This window comes from Coregonus clupeaformis, chromosome 12, assembly GCF_020615455.1.
Source record: "Coregonus clupeaformis isolate EN_2021a chromosome 12, ASM2061545v1, whole genome shotgun sequence".
Taxonomy (NCBI): domain Eukaryota; kingdom Metazoa; phylum Chordata; class Actinopteri; order Salmoniformes; family Salmonidae; genus Coregonus; species Coregonus clupeaformis.
In genome coordinates, this window is record NC_059203.1 from 13,151,522 (window position 1) to 13,173,923 (window position 22,402).

The window sequence follows — 22,402 nt, forward strand, 5'->3', positions numbered from 1 at the left end:
TGAAGATAATCAGGTTTTCCATCTACCTTTCGACAAAGATCCCAGCCTGCACTGCGTGGACGATGCTGCGGAACTTTGGTTTGTCGTCGGAGTGGCGGGTAGGGAGGCGGGCCCTCTGAGTGAAGGTTGAAGCCAGCCAATCAGTGACCTCCGTGGGCACGCCATCAGAGTGCATCTTCTGGAGGTTGTCCTCTGCATCCAGACCCTGTCTGAAAGGGCAGAGAGAAAAAGCAAATCAGACCTGCCTGAGAGGAGAGAGACAGGGACGGGGACGGGGACACAGTTTTATTTTGTTTCCCTTATCTCTAAACGGTACAGAACTCACACTCTGTTGGATGACACATTTAAGTAGATGGAAACTTTACAGCCTTCATTGCAGACTTAATCACAGCCTTCATCACAGCCTTCATTACAGTCTTCATTGCAGCCTTCATTACAGCCTTCTTTAAAGCCTTAATCACAGCCTTCATCACAGCTTTCTTTAAAGTCTTCATCACAGCTTTCATTACAGCCTTCTTTAAAGCCTTCATCACAGCCTTCATCACAGCCTTCTTTAAAGCCTTCATCACAGCCTTCATCACAGCCTTGATTACAGTCTTCATTACAGCCTTCATCACAGCCTTCATTACAATCTTCATCACATCCTTCTTTAAAGCCATCACAGCCTTCATCACAGTCTTCGTTACAGTCTTCATCGCAGCCTTCATTACAGCCTTCTTTAAAGCCTTCATCACAGCCTTCATCACAGCCTTCTTTAAAGCCTTCATCACAGCCTTCATCACAGTCTTCATTACCACCTTCATCACAGCCTTCATTACAGTCTTCATTACTGCCTTCATCACAGCCTTCATCACAGTTTTCATCACAGCCTTCATCACAGCCTTCATTAAAGTCTTCATTGCAGCCTTCATTACAGCCTTCTTTAAAGCCTTCATCACAGCCTTCATCACAGCCTTAATTACAGTCTTCATTACAGTCTTCATCACAGCCTTCATTACAGCCTTCATCACAGTCTTCATCACAGCCTTCATCACAGCCTTCATTACAGACTTCATTACAGCCTTCATCACAGCCTTCATTACAGTCTTCATCACAGTCTTCATCACAGCCTTCATCACAGCCTTCATCACAGTCTTCATCACAGTCTTCATTACAGCCTTCATCACAGCCTTCATTACAGACTTCATTACAGCCTTCATCACAGACTTCATCACAGTCTTCATTACAGCCTTCTTTAAAGCCTTCATCACAGCCTTCATCACATCCTTCTTTAAAGCCTTCATCACAGCCTTCATCACAGCCTTCTTTAAAGCCTTCATCAAAGCCTTCATCACAGCCTTATTTACAGTCTTCATTACAGCCTTCATCACAGCCTTCATCACAGCCTTCATCACATCCTTCATCACAGCCTTCATCACAGACTTCATTACAGCCTTCATCACAGCTTTCATTACAGTCTTCATCACAGTCTTCATCACAGCCTTCATCACAGCCTTCATTACAGGCTTCATTACAGGCTTCTTTACAGTCTTTATCAGGGTGCTTTGGGGTCATATCAAAGGAGAAAGGGTTGCCTTCGATCACCTTATGGCTTAGCGAAATACTAAATATAGTCACGTCTACACATAATGTGGAGCATTGTGTTCATAGTGGAAACAAGGATATGCTGATATTCTGTAGCTTGTGTGTGTATGTGTTTCTGGGTTTAAGCAGGCAGTAGGGGCATACAGTTTACATTTACATTTACGTCATTTAGCAGACGCTCTTATCCAGAGCGACTTACAAATTGGTACATTCACCTTATAGCCAGTGGGATAACTACTTTCCAAATATAATTTTTTTATTTTTTTATTTTTTCCCATACAATATAATCACGCTAAAGTCCATACTGTACCTGGTCCCATCAATGTAAACGGCCTCCAGTAAGGATGCTGTGTAGTCCAAGTTCTTCTTCAGATCTTCAAAGTCCACATCTTTCTCATCCAGTTGCTTGACCATACACCTCAGCCTGGAAAATCAAATAGGAAGAGTCCCACTTTGAAAGTCTTGATAAGCACTTTATACATGATATAGGCAACATAAAGGATTTATGATGGTGCCATTAATAAGCTTTTAGAGGAAAGAAAATCCTGCACACTGCACTTGCTTAGTATCAGCCTCATGGCCTTCGTCAGAGCTTTTAAGCCTTAAAAGTTGTGTTTTATTAGCAGTTGTGTTTCAGTAGGAGTGGAGAAAGTCATTTTGGTGATGAATAACCTTGGTTCCTGTCATAACACAACACTATAATCAACAACAAGATATTCAGTAAGACAGCACTGTGGTCAAAACACAGCCAGGTGTGTGATGGCAGCAATTACTAAACAATTTCCCCTAAAAAAGCCTTGCGTTTGTATGTTACGATTCAATGTTATGAGCTGGCAGCTCAGCACTGACGTCCAAGAAATGCTTTGGCAACAGGTTGAATTGTCTGGGAAACTGGGAGAGAGGGAAAGAGAGAGAGGGAGGGGGAGAAGAGCGAGAGAGAGAGAGAGAGAGAGAGAGAGAGAGAGAGAGAGAGAGAGAGAGAGAGAGAGAGAGAGAGAGAGAGAGAGAGAGAGAGAGAGGAAAACTGCTCAAACTTCCCCTCATTTGGTTATACAGCCACCGCATTGTCTTACAATGGCATGCATACAGAATTAGATACACTACATGACTAAAAGTATGTGGACATCTGCTCGTCGAACATCTCAATCCAAAATCATGGGCATTAATATGGAGTTGGTCCCCCCTATGCTGCTATAACAGCCTCCACTCCTCTGGGAAGGCTTTCAACTAGATGCTGGAACATTGCTGCGGGGACTTGCTTCCATTCAGCCACAAGAGCATTAGTGAGGTCTGGCACTGATGTTGGGCGATTAGGCCTGGCAGTCCAATTCATCCCCAAAGGTGTTCGATGGAGTTGAGGTCAGGGCTCTGTGCAGGCCAGTCAAGTTCTTCCACACCGATCTCAACAAACAATTTATGTATGGACTTTGCTTTGTGCATGGGGTCATTGTCATGCTGAAACAGGAAAGGGCCTTCCAACAAAGTTGGAAGCACAAAATATATATAAAAAAATATATATGGGGGATTGGAAATTATGCAGACAATTACTTTGATGAAAGCTACAATCTATCTGCAATATTAAAGCTGATCTACCCCCTAAAAAATGTATAATGAATAAAAAGAAAAAGTTGGAAGCACTGAATCGTCTAGAATGTCATTGTATGCTGTAGCATTAAGATTTCCTTTCACTGGAACTAAGGGGCCTAGCCCGAACCATGAAAAACAGCCCCATACCATTATTCCTCCTCCACCAAACTTTGCAGTTGGCACTACGCATTGGGGCAGGTAGCGTTCTCCTGGCAGATGGTGAAGCGTGATTCATCACTCCAGAGAACGTGTTTCCACTGCTCCAGAGTCCAATGTCAGCGATCTTTACACCACTCCAGCCAACGCTTGGCATTGCACATGCTGATCTTAGGCTTGTGTGCGGCTGCTCGGCCATGGAAACCCATTTCATGAAGCTCCCAACGAACAGTTATTGTGCTGCCGTTGCTTCCAGAGGCAGTTTGGAACTCAGTAGTGAGTGTTGCAACCGAGGACAGACTATTTTTACGCACTACGCACTACGCGCTACGCGCTTCAGCACTCGGCGGTCACCTTCTGTGAGCTTGTGTGGCCTACCACTTCACGGCTGAGCCGTAATTGCTCCTAGAAGTTTCCACTTCACAATAACAGCACTTCCAGTTGACCGGGGCAGCTCTAGCAGGGCAGAAAGTTGAAGAACTGACTTGTTGGAAAGGTGGCATCCTATGACGGTGCCACCTTGAAAGTCACTGAGCTCTTCAGTAAGGCCATTCTACTGCCAATGTTTGTCTAAGGAGATTGCATGGCTGTGTGCTCGATTTTATACACCTGTCAGTAACGGGTGTGGCTGAAATAGCCGAATCCATTAATTTGAAGGGGTGTCCACATACTTGCTGATAGAACGCTGTTAAAATCCAGATGGAACGCTCATAGAACGCTTATGGTGCTTCCGAGCAATACATACAGTAAGTGCTTTTCACCATATTACGTAAATCTAAACTTTTTCTCTGGTGCGTTACTAGTTGGTGCTTCAAACTGACTCTTGACACTGCAAGTATTGCACTACATTTCTGGTATATGGCTGCTATCCATTATGGTATACAGCTGCAATTTCAAAAGCATAAAAAAAAAAACACATGTAGGCTATAATGCACTGGATCAAACACAGCACAGCCCAGGATAAAACTACAGCCCCCACAGGGCATAATACTTTCACAGGAAATAAAATAGACAGGGTAATCAGCAACACTAACTCACATACTATTGCTCTGACTTCATATCCCAATCTTAGAACATAAAATACCCCCGAGTAGGCTACACTGCACTTTAATGGTTCAAAAACCACCATTGACATTTGAAAATGTATTTAAGGGATAGTGATAACAAATTCTCATAAAATAGGGTTTATGAGGTTCAAGTCCTCATGGTTAACAATTGAGCTGCTTGCTCATAATGCTCTATGAATGTTGTTATAGATGTTTATGAGCAGCTATTAAGATCTAGCCTGCATTATAGAGCTTTTTTTTATTTTTTTATTTTTTATTTTTTTACCTTTATTTAACCAGGTAAGCCAGTTGAGAACAGGTTCTCATTTACAACTGCGACCTGGCCAAGATAAAGCATAGTAGTGCAATAAAACAACAACACTGAGTTACATATGGGGTAAAAAACATAAAGTCAGAAATACAACAGAAAATATATATACAGTGTGTGCAAATGTAGCAAGTTATGGAGGTAAGGCAATAAATAGGCTATAGTGCAGAATAATTACAATAGTATTAACACTGGAATGCTAGATGTGCAAGAGATTATGTGCAAATAGAGATACTGGGGTGCAAATAAGCAAAATAAATAACAATATAGGGATGAGGTAGTTGGGTGGGCTAATTTCAGATGGGCTGTGTACAGGTGCAGTGATCGGTAAGGTGCTCTGACAACTGATGCTTAAAGTTATTGAGGGAGATAAGAGTCTCCAGCTTCAGAGATTTTTGCAATTCGTTCCAGTCATTGGCAGCAGAGAACTGGAAGGAATGGCGGCCAAAGGAGGTGTTGGCTTTGGGAATGACCAGTGAGATATACCTGCTGGAGCGCAGACTACGGGTGGGTGCTGCTATGGTGACCAATGAGCTAAGATAAGGCGGGGATTTGCCTAGCAGTGATTTATAGATGGCCTGGAGCCAGTGGGTTTGACGACGAACATGTAGTGAGGACCAGCCAACAAGAGCGTACAGGTCACAGTGGTGGGTAGTGTATGGGGCTTTGGAGACAAAACGGATGGCACTGTGATAGACTACATCCAATTTGCTGAGTAGAGTGTTGGAGGCTATTTTGTAAATGACATCGCCGAAGTCAAGGATCGGTAGGATAGTCAGTTTTACGAGGGCATGTTTGGCAGCATGAGTGAAGGAGGCTTTGTTGCGAAATAGGAAGCCGATTCTAGATTTAACTTTGGATTGGAGATTCTTTATGTGAGTCTGGAAGTTGAGTTTACAGTCTAACCAGACACCTAGGTATTTGTAGTTGTCCACATACTCTAGGTCAGACCCGTCGAGAGTGGTGATTCTAGTCGGGTGGGCGGGTGCCAGCAGCGTTCGATTGAAAAGCATGCATTTAGTTTTACTAGTGTTTAAGAGCAGTTGGAGGCTACTGAAGGATTGTTGTATGGCATTGAAGCTCGTTTGGAGGTTTGTTAACACAGTGTCCAATGAAGGGCCAGATGTATACAAAATGGTGTCGTCTGCGTAGAGGTGGATCTGAGAGTCACCAGCAGCAAGAGCGACATCATTGATATACACGGAGAAAAGTGTCGGCCCAAGAATTGAACCCTGTGGCACCCCATAGAGACTGCCATAGGTCCAGACAACAGGCCCTCCGATTTGACACACTGAACTCTATCTGAGAAGTAGTTGGTGAACCAGGCGAGGCAGTCATTTGAGAAACCAAGGCTATTTAGTCTGCCAATAAGAATGCGGTGGTTGACAGAGTCGAAAGCCTTGGCCAGGTCGATGAAGACGGCTGCACAGTACTGTCTATTATCAATCGAGGTTATAATATCGTTTAGGACCTTGAGCGTGGCTGAAGTGCACCCGTGACCAGCTCGGAAACCGGATTGCATAGCGGAGAAGGTACGGTGGTATTCGAAATGGTCAATTATCTGTTTGTTAACTTGGCTTTCGAATACTTTCGAAAGGCAGGGCAGGATGGATATAGGTCTGTAGCAATTTGGATCTAGAGTGTCACCCCCTTTGAAGAGGGGGATGACCGCGGCAGCTTTCCAATCTCTGGGGATCTCAGACGTTATGAAAGAGAGGTTGAACAGACTAGTAATAGGGGTAGCGACAATTTCGGCGGCTAGTTTTAGAAAGAAAGGGTCCAGATTGTCTAGCCCAGCTGATTTGTAGGGGTCCAGATTTTGCAGCGCTTTCAAAACATCAGCTGTCTGAATTTGTGTGAAGGAGAAGCGGGGGGGCATGGGCAAGTTGCAGCAGAGGGTGCAGAGTTGGTGGCCGGGTTAGTGGTAGCCAGATGGAAAGCATGGCCAGCTGTAGCAAAATGCTTGTTGAAATTCTCGATTATTGTAGATTTATCGGTGGTGATAGTGTTTCCTAGCCTCAGTGCAGTGGGCAGCTGGGAGGAAGTGCTCTTATTCTCCATGGACTTTACAGTGTCACAAAACTTTTTGGAGTTAGTGCTACAGGATGCAAATTTCTGTTTGAAAAAGTTAGCCTTTGCTTTCCTGACTGCTTGTGTATATTGGTTCCTAACTTCCCTGAAAAGTTGCATATCGCGGGGCTATTTGATGCTAATGCTGTACGCCACAGGATGTTTTTGTGCTGGTCAAGGGCAGTCAAGTCTGAGGAGAACCAGGGGCTATATCGGTTCTTAGTTCTGTATTTTTTGAATGGGGCATGTTTATTTAAGATTGAGAGGAAATTACTTTTAAGGAACAACCAGGCATCCTCTACTGACGGAATGAGATCTATATCCATCCAGGATACCTGGGCCAGGTCAATTAGGAAGGCCTCCTCGCTAAAGTGTTTTAGGGAGCGTTTGACAGTGATGAGGGGTGGTCGTTTGACCGCGGACCCGTTACGGATGCAGGCAATAAGGCAGTGATCGCTGAGATCCTGGTTGAAGACAGCTGAGGTGTATTTAGAGGGTATGTTAGTCAGGATGATATCTATGAGGGTACCCATGTTTACGGATTTAAGGTTGTACCTGGTAGGTTCGTTGATAATTTGCGTGAGGTTGAGGGCATCTAGCTTGGATTGTAGGATGGCTGGGGTATTAAGCATATCCCAATTTAGGTCACCAAGCAGTACAAACTCTGAGGATAAATGGGGGCAATCAATTCACATATGGTGTCCAGGGCCCAGCTGGGGGCTGAGGGGGGGTCTGTAGCAAGCGGCAACAGTGAGAGACTTATTTCTGGAAAGGTGGATTTTTAGAAGTAGAAGCTCAAACTGTTTGGGCACAGACCTGGATAGTATGATAGAGCTCTGCAGGCTAGCTCTACAGTAGATTGCAACTCCACCCCCTTTGGCAGTTCTATCTAGACGGAAAATGTTATAGTTGGGGATGGAAATTTCAGAATTTTTGGTGGCCTTCCTGAGCCAGGATTCAGACACTGCTAGAACATCAGGGTTGGCAGAGTGTGCTAACGCAGTGAATAACTCAAACTTAGGAAGTAGACTTCTGATATTTATGTGCAAGAAACCAAGACTTTTGCGATTACAGAAGTCATCAAATGATAGCGCCTGGGGAGTAGGAGTGATACTGAGGACTGCAGGGCCTGGGTTAGCCTCTACATCACCAGAGGAACAGAGGAGGACTAGAATAAGGATACGGCTAAAGGCTTTAAGAACTGGTCTTCTAGTGCGTTGGGTACATAGAATAAAGGGGGCAGATTTCCGGGTGTTATAGAAAAGATTCAGGGCATTATGTACAGACAAGGATATGGAAGGATATGAGTAAAGTGGAGGTAACCCTAAGCGTTGGGTAACAATGAAAGAGATAGCATCGCTAGAGTCATCAATTGAGTCGGTCTCCGCGTGTATAGGGGGAGGTGCAAAGGAGCTATCTAATGCAGGTTTAGCTAGGCTGGGGGGTCTACAGTGATATAGTACAATTAGAAATAACCGAAACAACAATAAACTAACCATGTTTGGGCTGAGGCTAAACATAAACAGGATGTAGTACCGTAAAAAGGAACAGTCCAGCAGATATCAGCTGTATAGCTGAGTTATCATAAGGTCCGGTGGTGAAGCACTAGTAAGAGGCCACGGCTAGCGGGCCAGGGCTAGCAGATGGATGGAATCTTCCTGGTTAACGTCGTAACCACATCAGACGATTTCGTCCGCAGACCAGTCCTGTAGGATCGGCGGGGCTCCGTGTCAACACTAGGTGGTCCCGTCCGGTTGACAGAGAGGTAGATAGCCGGGAGATGGGCGATGGGCCTAGCTCAGGATGATTTGAATAGCCAGACCACAGCGTCCGTTTTGTTGAAGCCGGCTGGTGGTAGCTAGCTGGTAGCGATGAAATCCGGAGTTAAAGGTCCAGTGATTCAGGCGGAAAAACTGATATGTTCTGGGTCGATAACGCGCTGTGCAGACTGGCCGAATATCCGGTGATCAATGTCCAGTGATTAAAATTAATCCCGCAGAAAAAAATCCAATGTCCTGGGTGAAACACCGCTAGCTGTGGCTAATAGCAAATAGCAAGTAGCTAGTTAGCTGGCTAGCTAGTTTCAACTGGAGATTCTAGATTCTAGATAAAGGTAAGTCAAGGTAAGTCAATAATAGAATCCGTTCCACATTGAGTGAGGCGGGTTGCAGGAAAGTATATCTTGTAGAAGGATGAAAAGTCTGATAGGGAAATATGTACGAAAAATAGGGTATTTACAGGCTATTTACAGACAGACGATAAAAACACAACTGCACTACTACGCCATCTTGGGGGATATAATGCATTATGCCCAGCATGTACTTAGAATGCATTATGTAGAGAGTAGTCACAGCGTGACCACAATCACTTAATTTCTAATCACTGTTAGCCAACAAATGAAGACGGTGCCAACTCGGTGCGAGTGACATGAGACGTTTGTGTGTTTATCACACGTCGGCGAGGGGGTTCTGAAAGCTGTCCAGTCATAAAAATAGCAGGCATGGGAATGCTGCGAAGCAGCGGGAGGGCTTCATGATGACAGTGAATTTAGAGTAATCTGTTTGATAATGTGACTACTTTGTTGTTGTTCAAAGAGGAAGGAGAACACATGCGTTTAATGTACCCTCTCTCAGTTTCATGCAATGGTGGATTAAAGTAACAATGTCTAGTTACCATTACACTAAAACAGATCACACATTGCCATGATTGCCCCATTATGATTACCCCCATCATCGTAGAGTGCTTTGAACATCTGGAAACGTGCTATATAACTCAAATCAATTAATAATTATGAAAATGATTAGGCATTGTGCTTGATGACTAGTGACTGGAGCAGCTATAGAAGGCAATATAAGCAATACATGGTAACTCAATGTGTTAAAAGACATGGTAGGCCTGCAGTACATCAGTGTTGAATACATGGTATCTCAATGTGTTAAAGACACGGTACACACCAGTGTTCAACCTCAACAGAAACACATGATCCCTCTTGCCATTGGCTAACACCACACCCTCCTACAGCTACAGTACTGATACTGAAGACCCCTCCTACACACAAGCTCACACACACACACACACACATACACACACACTACCAGGTGCACACACACACGGACACACACATGCACACAAGCACACACTACTGTTAGTGCGGTAGCGCCTGCATGGTGCTGTTATGGTGCTGTTATGGTGCTGTTATGATGCTGTTATGGTGCTGTTGTGGTGCTGTTATGATGCTGTTATGGTGCTGTTGTGGTGCTGTTATGGTGCTGTTATGATGGTGTTATGATGCTGTTGTGGTGCTGTTATGGTGCTGTTATGATGGTGTTATGATGCTGTTGTGGTGCTGTTGTGGTGCTGTTGTGGTGCTGTTATGATGCTGTTGTGGTGCTTTTGTGGTGCTGTTATGGTGCTGTTATGGTGCTGTTATGATGCTGTTATGATGCTGTTATGATGCTGTTGTGGTGCTGTTATGACGCTGTTGTGATGCTATTATGATGCTGTTATGATGCTATTATGGCGCTGTTATGATGCTGTTATGGTGCTGTTGTGGTGCTGTTATGATGCTGTTATGGTGCTGTTGTGGTGCTGTTATGATGCTGTTATGATGCTGTTGTGGTGCTGTTATGGTGCTGTTATGATGGTGTTATGATGCTGTTATGGTGCTGTTGTGGTGCTGTTATGATGCTGTTATGATGCTGTTATGATGCTGTTATGATGCTGTTGTGGTGCTGTTATGGTGCTGTTATGATGCTGTTGTGGTGCTGTTATGATGCTGTTATGGTGATGTTATGGTGCTGTTATGATGCTGTTATGATGCTGTTATGATGCTATTATGGCGCTGTTGTGATGCTGTTATGGTGCTGTTGTGGTGCTTTTATGGTGCTGTTATGGTGCTGTTATGATGCTGTTATGGCGCTATTATGACTGACACAAGTGTTGAGACTAACATCTAGTCCAACAGAGAGAGCTGATAGTCATAGTTTATGGCCGCCGGCCCAGGATCAGGATGGTTCAGGATGGATCAGGATGCCCATGATGGTCCACATACACTTATTTCATCAACATTGAGTGCAGAGCAGTGAGGAGCAGTGAGGAGCAGTGATGAGCAGTGAGGAGCAGTGAAGAGCAGTGCGGAGCAGTGAGGAGCAGTGAGGAGCAGTGAGGAGCAGTGAAGAGCAGTGAGGAGCAGTGAAGAGCAGTGAGGAGCAGTGAGGAGCAGTGAACAGCAGTGAAGAGCAGTGAGGAGCAGTGAGGAGCAGTGAGGAGCAGTGAGGAGCAGTGAGGAGCAGTGAGGTGCATTGCAGAGAAGCGTGGCACTTCCTACCACTCCGAACTCCAAACTAAACACGTCAAGGGCATGCATACCAACTGTTAAAATAAAGGTCTCACAATCACATTACAAAGCGCAGAACAACCTATTGTGGAGCAAATAGACGGACGGACCGACAAAGAAACCAACAAGCAGACAGATTCATGAAACAAAAGTAGTAGAGTGTTTCAGTCCGCATGCCGTACAGCGAGAGATGTGTCCTCGGACCTTGACGCAGTAAACTCAGTATGTACAGTAACCTCAGTATGTACAGTAACCTCAGTATGTACAGTAACCACAGTATGTACAGTAACCTCAGGATGTTACAGTAATCTCAGTATGTACAGTAACCTCAGGATGTACAGTAACCTCAGTATGTACAGTAACCTCAGGATGTTACAGTAATCTCAGTATGTACAGTAACCTCAGTATGTACAGTAACCTCAGTATGTTACAGTAACCTCAGTATGTACAGTAAACTCAGTATGTACAGTAACCTCAGTATGTACAGTAACCTCAGTATGTACAGTAACCTCAGTATGTACAGTAACCTCAGGATGTTAGAGTAACCTCAGTATGTTACAGTAACCTCAGTATGTTACAGTAACCTCAGTATGTACAGTAACCTCAGTATGTACAGTAACCTCAGTATGTACAGTAAACTCAGTATGTACAGTAACCTCAGGATGTACAGTAACCTCAGTATGTACAGTAACCTCAGTATGTACAGTAACCTCAGGATGTTACAGTAATCTCAGTATGTACAGTAACCTCAGTATGTACAGTAACCTCAGTATGTTACAGTAACCTCAGTATGTACAGTAAACTCAGTATGTACAGTAACCTCAGTATGTACAGTAACCTCAGTATGTACAGTAACCTCAGTATGTACAGTAACCTCAGGATGTTAGAGTAACCTCAGTATGTTACAGTAACCTCAGTATGTTACAGTAACCTCAGTATGTACAGTAACCTCAGTATGTACAGTAACCTCAGTATGTACAGTAACCTCAGTATGTTACAGTAACCTCAGTATGTACAGTAACCTCAGTATGTACAGTAACCTCAGGATGTTACAGTAATCTCAGTATGTACAGTAACCTCAGTATGTACAGTAACCTCAGTATGTTACAGTAACCTCAGTATGTACAGTAACCTCAGTATGTACAGTAACCTCAGTATGTACAGTAACCTCAGTATGTACAGTAACCTCAGGATGTACAGTAACCTCAGTATGTACAGTAACCTCAGTATGTACAGTAACCTCAGTATGTACAGTAACCTCAGTATGTACAGTAAACTCAGTATGTACAGTAAACTCAGTATGTACAGTAACCTCAGGATGTACAGTAACCTCAGTATGTACAGTAACCTCAGTATGTACAGTAAACTCAGTATGTACAGTAACCTCAGGATGTACAGTAACCTCAGTATGTACAGTAACCTCAGTATGTACAGTAACCTCAGGATGTTACAGTAATCTCAGTATGTACAGTAACCTCAGTATGTACAGTAACCTCAGTATGTTACAGTAACCTCAGTATGTACAGTAAACTCAGTATGTACAGTAACCTCAGTATGTACAGTAACCTCAGTATGTACAGTAACCTCAGTATGTACAGTAACCTCAGTATGTACAGTAACCTCAGGATGTTAGAGTAACCTCAGTATGTTACAGTAACCTCAGTATGTTACAGTAACCTCAGTATGTTACAGTAACCTCAGTATGTACAGTAACCTCAGTATGTACAGTAAACTCAGTATGTACAGTAACCTCAGGATGTACAGTAACCTCAGTATGTACAGTAACCTCAGTATGTACAGTAAACTCAGTATGTACAGTAAACTCAGTATGTACAGTAACCTCAGGATGTACAGTAAACTCAGTATGTACAGTAAACTCAGTATGTACAGTAACCTCAGGATGTACAGTAACCTCAGTATGTACAGTAACCTCAGTATGTACAGTAAACTCAGTATGTACAGTAAACTCAGTATGTACAGTAACCTCAGTATGTACAGTAACCTCAGTATGTACAGTAACCTCAGTATGTACAGTAAACTCAGTATGTACAGTAAACTCAGTATGTACAGTAACCTCAGGATGTACAGTAACCTCAGTATGTACAGTAACCTCAGTATGTACAGTAAACTCAGTATGTACAGTAACCTCAGGATGTACAGTAACCTCAGTATGTACAGTAACCTCAGTATGTACAGTAACCTCAGGATGTTACAGTAATCTCAGTATGTACAGTAACCTCAGTATGTACAGTAACCTCAGTATGTTACAGTAACCTCAGTATGTACAGTAAACTCAGTATGTACAGTAACCTCAGTATGTACAGTAACCTCAGTATGTACAGTAACCTCAGTATGTACAGTAACCTCAGGATGTTAGAGTAACCTCAGTATGTTACAGTAACCTCAGTATGTTACAGTAACCTCAGTATGTACAGTAACCTCAGTATGTACAGTAACCTCAGTATGTTACAGTAACCTCAGTATGTTACAGTAACCTCAGTATGTACAGTAACCTCAGTATGTACAGTAACCTCAGGATGTTAGAGTAACCTCAGTATGTTACAGTAACCTCAGTATGTACAGTAACCTCAGTATGTACAGTAACCTCAGTATGTACAGTAAACTCAGTATGTACAGTAACCTCAGGATGTACAGTAACCTCAGTATGTACAGTAACCTCAGTATGTACAGTAACCTCAGGATGTTACAGTAATCTCAGTATGTACAGTAACCTCAGTATGTACAGTAACCTCAGTATGTTACAGTAACCTCAGTATGTACAGTAAACTCAGTATGTACAGTAACCTCAGTATGTACAGTAACCTCAGTATGTACAGTAACCTCAGTATGTACAGTAACCTCAGTATGTACAGTAACCTCAGGATGTTAGAGTAACCTCAGTATGTTACAGTAACCTCAGTATGTTACAGTAACCTCAGTATGTACAGTAACCTCAGTATGTACAGTAACCTCAGTATGTTACAGTAACCTCAGTATGTTACAGTAACCTCAGTATGTACAGTAACCTCAGTATGTACAGTAACCTCAGTATGTACAGTAACCTCAGTATGTACAGTAAACTCAGTATGTACAGTAACCTCAGTATGTTACAGTAACCTCAGTATGTACAGTAACCTCAGTATGTACAGTAACCTCAGTATGTTACAGTAACCTCAGTATGTACAGTAACCTCAGTATGTTACAGTAACCTCAGTATGTTACAGTAACCTCAGGATGTACAGTAACCTCAGTATGTACAGTAACCTCAGTATGTTACAGTAACCTCAGTATGTACAGTAACCTCAGTATGTTACAGTAACCTCAGTATGTTACAGTAACCTCAGTATGTTACAGTAACCTCAGTATGTACAGTAACCTCAGGATGTTAGAGTAACCTCAGTATGTTACAGTAACCTCAGTATGTACAGTAACCTCAGTATGTTACAGTAACCTCAGTATGTTACAGTAACCTCAGGATGTACAGTAACCTCAGTATGTACAGTAACCTCAGTATGTTACAGTAACCTCAGTATGTACAGTAACCTCAGTATGTACAGTAACCTCAGTATGTACAGTAACCTCAGTATGTACAGTAACCTCAGTATGTACTGTATAATCTCTTACTTCCTACCTTATCACAGACAGGAAAAGTTCAGAAATGAATTGCTACTCACTTTGTCTTCCCCCTTCTCTTACCTGGAGATAGGCGTCTGAAGATGTTTCTTCCTCACTCTCACCAGCTCAGCCATCCTGCCCTCAGTAAGGCAAAACCTTTACAACCCTGCACAGCCCACAGCTAGACACTGCCTGCACAGCACACAGCTAGGCACTGCCTGCACAGCCCAAAGGTACTGTCCCTTACAGCCCTAAGCACATAACTCAGGCGCGGTGACACAGAGAACCGAGAGAGAGAGTAGACTCTCCAGAAAATACTAGAAAGCAGAAAGTTCTCTCAGATAGCCTACTGTTCAACTGAACCACCCAAAGTTCTCTGTCCTGAGAAAGTCTTCTGGTACACCCCAGCCTGCGTAGCCTGCACCCACTTCTGAGGGGACCTGGCTGAACTGTGATTGGTCCACGCCAAAGTGTGTCAGTTCTGTCAGTTCTGTGAAAGGAAGCAGGGCTGGAGAGAGAGAGAGAGAGAGAGAGAGAGAGAGAGAGAGAGAGAGAGAGAGAGAGAGAGAGAGAGAGAGAGAGAGAGAGAGAGAGAGAGAGAGAGAGATGGGGGCCGAGAATTGCATTGGCAAATCACAGACCACAGCCTTGTTCACTACAGGGCCTGTGTGATAGAATGACCAAAACTAAATAAACCAATCAAAACTGTCCTCGAAAGTCACCCACAACAATTCTCCGCAGGCTAACTACTACTTGACTACCCAGAAAAACAACAACCTTACAGGCCATATCAAATGAAAACATACAACCATAACCTGAGTCAATAACCAAGGGTTATGTTAAAAATGACATCTCAAGGTTACATTCTCCAACACATTACAACAACACAGTATGGCAATTTGTTTGAATTCTGCACATTTCTCAAAACAACAACAACAACATGGCAGATGTGGTCCTCTGTAGCTCAGCTGGTAGAGCACGGCGCTTGTAACGCCAAGGTAGTGGGTTCGATCCCCGGGACCACCCATACACAAAAATGTATGCACGCACGACTGTAAGTCGCTTTGGATAAAAGCGTCTGCTAAATGGCATATTATATTATATTATTATATTATATTATTATATTATTATAGATGTGGAGGCTGAAACTACAGTGCTATCTAGTTTGGTGTAGTCTTCTCTGTCTACCTTCATCTCCTTCTCTTTCATAGCTTTCATGCAAAAATCTAAGAGATTCTAGTCACTTATAAGATCAGAGATGACATTCAATTCATTTTTTACTTGAGCACTGCAGGGGCGTACATATGTCATGTATATCTTCAATTAATTTAATCCTCATTTTATAACTGCGGGGCTGTGAGAGCTGTCTGGCGACGTCATTGGGGAAATGCAGCAGAGTGACTTTCCCGGGTTGCTTGTCTTGCTTGGTGGCTGGGTCACTCCCATGCTCCCAAGCTCTTTGACTTGCCTCTTCAATTCAGAGTGCATGACTGCATTTCATTCAGAGGATTGTCAAAATGTTTCAATAATCCTCAACTCAATCACTTTAAAAAGGGGTGTGGGGGGGGGGGTTCTGCTAATCGAACAAATATAATTGTTTTAAGATGGTCATACCATGGATCATTTAGCTATTTGGTTTTTAATTGTATGACCCCTTTAGGTATAAACAAATATAGATAAAAACATTATTTGATAAAATATTGAATTTGGCCTTCAGAAACACCATTGAATAACACATTCATATATGCCAAAAAAGACAGTCAAAACATTTATCAGAAGGAATAAGGTTTTGAAGTATCTGTCCTTTACCTATGAGATGTAAGAAAGCTCAGGAAATAATTATGTTTTTTGGGACACATATTTAACCCCTTATTTTTGTTGACACAAAACTACCTCCATACTTCCATTCATTTGTATGGGTTACCTTCAGACGAGTCCCGTGACACTTGTGGGGAGCAAAATGGAGAACAACCAACGGAGAACACCAAATGGTACGTTTTCGTGAGAAGACATATTTTCGGTCTGACAAACACCGCTCATGGTCTGACAAACAGCACTGTAGCTCGGCCACCTTCCACTTCAGATGCGGAAGGCCAATATCGCTTAAACTAACAGATTTTGATAGGGATTTTTTATTGTGTTCCTGAGATTGACGCACAACCAACTGAGATAAGTTGTTTTTTATAAATGTTTGACATGTTGCCAAAAATTACGTTTACGCTTTGGCATCAGGGTGGTAGGGGAAAATCTTTACCATCGCAAGGGGAAAAAGTGCTAAAAAATGATAATTAATCTTTACCAGATATAATTACTTAGTTGAAGTATTAGCCCACTGGCCAAAAACGGGTTGAATCAACGTTGTTTCCACGTCATTTCAACAACAACAACAAAATCTATGTGGTGATGACGTTGAATCAACGTGGATTTTCGTATTTTCAACATTTAACCTAAATCCAAAGATATGGTTACATTTTTTGTTGATTTCACGTTAGTTAAAAACTAAACCAAATGTAAATCAAAACTAGAAGTTGAACTGACCTCTGTGCCCAGTGGGAGAATTAAAAACCGAAAACCAATCAAACAGCAGAGTGGAAGGAGTCTTCCAGTGTTCATTAGCCAAGGATTCTCAGTGTCTTTTGATTCCATTTAGAATTATTGATCTGATTTCATAATGACTGCTTGACATCCTCTTCATCTAGTCTGGATTAAACATGCTAGTCTGGCCCTGTCCACTCCTCTCCTCCCCCAGAGTATCTCTCTCCCTCTCTCCTCTCTCTCCCTCTTTCTCTCTCTATCTCTCTCTCCTTATTCACTCCTCTCTCTCTCCCCATTAACTATGTCAACTACCACCTCTGGTCTCTCTCTGCCCAGGAACTGACCTCAGAGCAGACGTAATTCGCTGACTATTTACTTTTATTGCAGAGACTTGAATTCATACAGTATCTCTATAAATCCCAGAGACATGGGAACCTTTAGTCCCAGTTCAAAAACGTTGTGAGGATTCAGCCTTATCAGGAGCAGTTTGAAGATCCAAAAGTAACTCTATGTGCAAACTGCAAACAGAAAATGCATTGTCTCATCTTGCATTTAAAAATGATTCACCAACAGATAATATAATTGTAATTTAACATTCTCTTATCTAACATTATCCATTACGAACCACTACCTACCACTTTGTCTACCATTATGAAACTATAACGTAGTTCTATTATGGCTTTGGTTCTTACTGTTTGAACTGTGTCTTCCATGTCTCCAGGCGGATGTCAGAGTTCAATATTCTAGGCTGCATAGCGTGGTTCCTGGCTGTTGGTTGGTGCTGCAGAGGCTGGAGTGTGTGTGGGATTGTGTGTGTCAGAGTATGTGTGTCAGAGGTCCTGCGCCTTGGAGATCTCCAGCTTTCAGCAGGTGAGCATCTCTACCAACTCTGTCACCAACACTACAAGCTGTGGCCCTTTATATAAAGCCCATTTTTCCACCAGTACCCGTCATCAGTGCCTCTGGACAGAGCAGAGCAGCCACTGTGGAGTACAATGGGAGGAGGAAGTTTCCTGAACAAGGCCTCACGGGGAGCTAGGCACAAGGCCCCACGGGGAGGATACACTGTGATAAGAGGGTTCAAGCAAGGTCATCCACCAAATGATCAAAAGCCTTGTTTACGCCTTGCGCTAATATGTGAGTTCTGTGATATGATCAACATGATCCAAACACTGTGTTAAAATGTGTCTCATATCCATCCACTGTGTCCACATTGTGACCAGATTATTTGGTTCCTCCCTGTATGCAAATTATTTGACAGATTTTCTTTCAAAATAATATGGATTTATGTATTTACCGATGCCATAAATCAATGGTGCCACCTGTCAAGGATTATAGAGGTCGGGTTAACGATGATTAAAATCCTTTGACCATCCAGTTCTGTTTACAGTTGATATCCAGAAACAATGCATGCCTGACTACCTCCGGAGGTGGTCAGAAAAATCACAACCAGATCACAGTGTGTCTTTTAATCGTCTACACCTGTCAAAAAATGTGGGCTTAATCAGAATATGGCAAAGATCAGGACAAAGGATGCATGTTAGCACCAGGTATAAACAGGGCTTTAGATTTGGAATATACACCCTTATATATAACAATAAATGGACCATCAGAGCTAAACCCAAATATCTGCTTTGTAGCATTTTCATTTTTCAAGAGCCACCCTATTCTTATTTTGTCATTATCACCCTAACCCCCATTTACACTCCCTCCCCTTCCACCCCCACCCCCCCATTTACACCCCCTCCCCTTCCACCCCCCAAAATGTACACCCCCCTCCCCATTTACACCCCCCCATGTACACCCCTCCCCTCCACCCCCCTCCCCTTCCACCCCACCCCCCTTCCACCCCCCCCCCTTCTAGGTATAAACAGGTCTAGTACTATGGGGAAGTAAAATAGTGATCAATAGTGATGTTCTGGAACCTGTGGGGTGTTCCTGTCCACTGGGATGTGAGGTGTCTTGGTTTGAGGCTACATTTGGCCCACCAACTCTCCAGCCAGTAGACTGTGTCCTTCCACTGAGTACCGTACATAGAGGCACTACCTAGAATTTCTAATCTAGACCATTGGGAGGCACAGTACAAATACACACACACACACACACACACACACACACACACACACACACACACACACACACACACACACACACACACACACACACACACACACACACACACACACACACACACACACACACACACCAGGATGTGAGCATCCACCTCTCCCCAGCCTAACAACAGAACACAGGGGAAGGTAGATACAGGATAGTGAGGTTCCAGTGGGCTGGAAATACACTCATATTACATTAATTTGCATGTTGTTGTTCTCCTTTACTGTAAACACATAATTTAATAAATGTTAGTCATCTTTATTCATAGAAAATTGAAGTACGAATTATTAGTCTGCATTTGGTCAAATCCTCTCCAAAAACTCTTAATTTCCTTTAATATACCCTTCAAAGACTAAATAAAGCTTAGATCATTTCTGAAAGGTTACAAAGCTAGATATCTTCCGTTAGCTGTGCATAGTATCAAATCAATTACCAATCAAATCAATCAATTCATGTTATTTATAAATCCCTTGTTACATCAGTAGTTGTCACAAAGTGCTTTTACAGGTACAGAAACAGGTACATGGCCTGGACCCCAAAGAGCAGAGACAGGTACATGGCCTGGACCCCAAAGAGCAGAGACAGGTACATGGCCTGGACCCCAAAGAGCAGAGACAGGTACATTGCCTGGACCCCAAAGAGCAGAGACAGGTACATTGCCTGGACCCCAAAGAGCAGAGACAGGTACATTGCCTGGACCCCAAAGAGCAGAGACAGGTACATTGCCTGGACCCCAAAGAGCAGAGACAGGTACATGGCCTGGACCCCAAAGAGCAGAGACAGGTACATTGCCTGGACCCCAAAGAGCAGAGACAGGTACATGGCCTAGACCCCAAAGAGCAGAGACAGGTACATGGCCTGGACCCCAAAGAGCAGAGACAGGTACATGGCCTGGACCCCAAAGAGCAGAGACAGGTACATGGCCTGGACCCCAAAGAGCAGAGACAGGTACATTGCCTGGACCCCAAAGAGCAGAGACAGGTACATTGCCTGGACCCAAAGAGCAGAGACAGGTACATGGCCTGGACCCCAAATAGCAGAGACAGGTACATGGCCTGGACCCCAAAGAGCAGAGACAGGTACATTGCCTGGACCCCAAAGAGCAGAGACAGGTACATTGCCTGGACCCCAAAGAGCAGAGACAGGTACTTTGCCTGGACCCCAAAGAGCAGAGACAGGTACATGGCCTGGACCCCAAAGAGCAGAGACAGGTACATTGCCTGGACCCCAAAGAGCAGAGACAGGTACATGGCCTGGACCCCAAAGAGCAGAGACAGGTACATTGCCTGGACCCCAAAGAGCAGAGACAGGTACATGGCCTGGACCCCAAAGAGCAGGTAGAGATGAGTCGAGAATTATCCAAAAGGTGTCTTGTTACAAAAACAAGACATTTTGAAGACCAATGTATCCTTTCAACTACAACAACATTCCCAGTAACGGTTACAGATACCTTTCACTTGCTGTGACTGTGATATGTGTTTTTTTAATCAACCTTGGACGATTACACTGACTCTAAGTCGCTCTGGACAAGATTGCCCTCAAACTATTTTGTATTTTGATCAAATTTGGCCTTGTTTGGGGGCGGAGCTCATTAGAATAATACCCAGCAGTGTGCTTTGCAAATGTTCATTTTTAACATTGACATTTTGGTCATTTAGCAGACAATCTTGTCCAGAGCGACTTACAGTCAGTACATTCAAGGGTGCCCCGTGGTGCCCTGCAATCAATCAACCAATCAATACATTAATTAATTTAATCAATTAATCAGCTGGTTGACTGCTGTAGCCAGACAGTGGATGTTGTTGTGGTGAACTGCATATTGAAGACACAACCACACAAATATAGAGAAACCAAATGGGAGATCTTTGTTCTATTGACAAAGATCTCCCAGAAGACTACAGGAGACATTGGTGGATAGCATCAGCCACGGGCATCACAAGGAGGACCTTGCAGCTTCCATGAAGAACAAAACGTTATTGGATGCATTCAGTGCCACCTAAAGCAAGTAAGCAAATTAAACACAACACTTTGTGGTGCAGCAGGAAACAGTGCATTTCCTAGAACTCAGGTGTCCTTTAACTCCTTTGAATAGCAGCCATGACAAAAACAACCAGAAAACAAATGCTTTGATGCATATTTTGTTATTTGATACTCTTGGAGTTTTTACTTCCGGCTCTGTGCCAAGTCACTCAGGTCAACAGGCTGTTGGCCAAGACTAACTTTATGAAAGCACGTCAGCGTTTATCTGTCTGTAAACAAAGTCTGCTATTCCCTACACAGTGCACTACCTTTGACCAGAGCCTTATGGGGTGTGCTACCTCAAAGGTACTGCACTATTGGGGATTGGGTGTCATTAGGGACTATGGTAGAGACAATTACAAGATGATGTTTAATACTGTTTCATGCATCGAACGGCTGTTTCATGCATCGAACGGCTGTTTTAGGCATCGAACGGCTGTTTTAGGCATCGAACGGCTGTTTCATGCATCGAACGGCTGTTTTATGCATCGAACGGCTGTTTTATGCATCGAACGGCTGTTTCATGCATCGAACGGCTGTTTTAGGCATCGAACGGCTGTTTCATGCATCGAACGGTTGTTTTATGCAATAGAACAGGGTTCTTAGAACTCATCTTTGTCTGTGTGAACTGAGAGGAGCCTCTGGACCTTGGGCCGGCAACTGATTTAGGAATTGACTAGGTGATAAAACCAACAGCCACATTTCATTTCATGATTAGTGGTGTGTGAAAGGGTGATGTCTCCGGTCTGACTGAGCATGCATTTTCATAGACTGAATTGGTGTCTGCGTGTGTAAGGTACCAGGGACGAGATCTGTTATGAATAGTTGATAAGAACCTCGTCTTAGGGGCCAAACTCTGGGTTTCATACAATAAGAACTGTCTTCACAGCAGATACTGTCTGCTGTGAATTATTCATTTCTTTCATACAAATCCTAACCTTTTGACCCATTCCACACATCTTCTGTTTGTCATGAAGACTAAGTGGGGGGTATCGTGCTATATAAGATCTT

At 43.3% G+C, this 22,402-nt stretch overlaps 1 protein-coding gene across 1 annotated transcript in view; it reads right to left on the reverse strand.

Moving 5' to 3' along the window:
* LOC121578601 (calcium/calmodulin-dependent 3',5'-cyclic nucleotide phosphodiesterase 1B-like) overlaps positions 1-14,958 on the reverse strand; it is a 34,774-nt gene extending 19,816 nt beyond the window's left edge. The window contains exons 1-3 of the mRNA XM_041892967.1: positions 14,804-14,958; positions 1,895-2,008; positions 27-209 (exon numbers count right to left, since the gene is read on the reverse strand). Of these exons, the coding sequence (XP_041748901.1) occupies positions 27-209; positions 1,895-2,008; positions 14,804-14,856 (350 nt within the window). The 5' untranslated portion in view covers positions 14,857-14,958. The remainder of the gene's footprint in view (positions 1-26; positions 210-1,894; positions 2,009-14,803) is intronic.
* Positions 14,959-22,402: the final 7,444 nt, after the last annotated feature.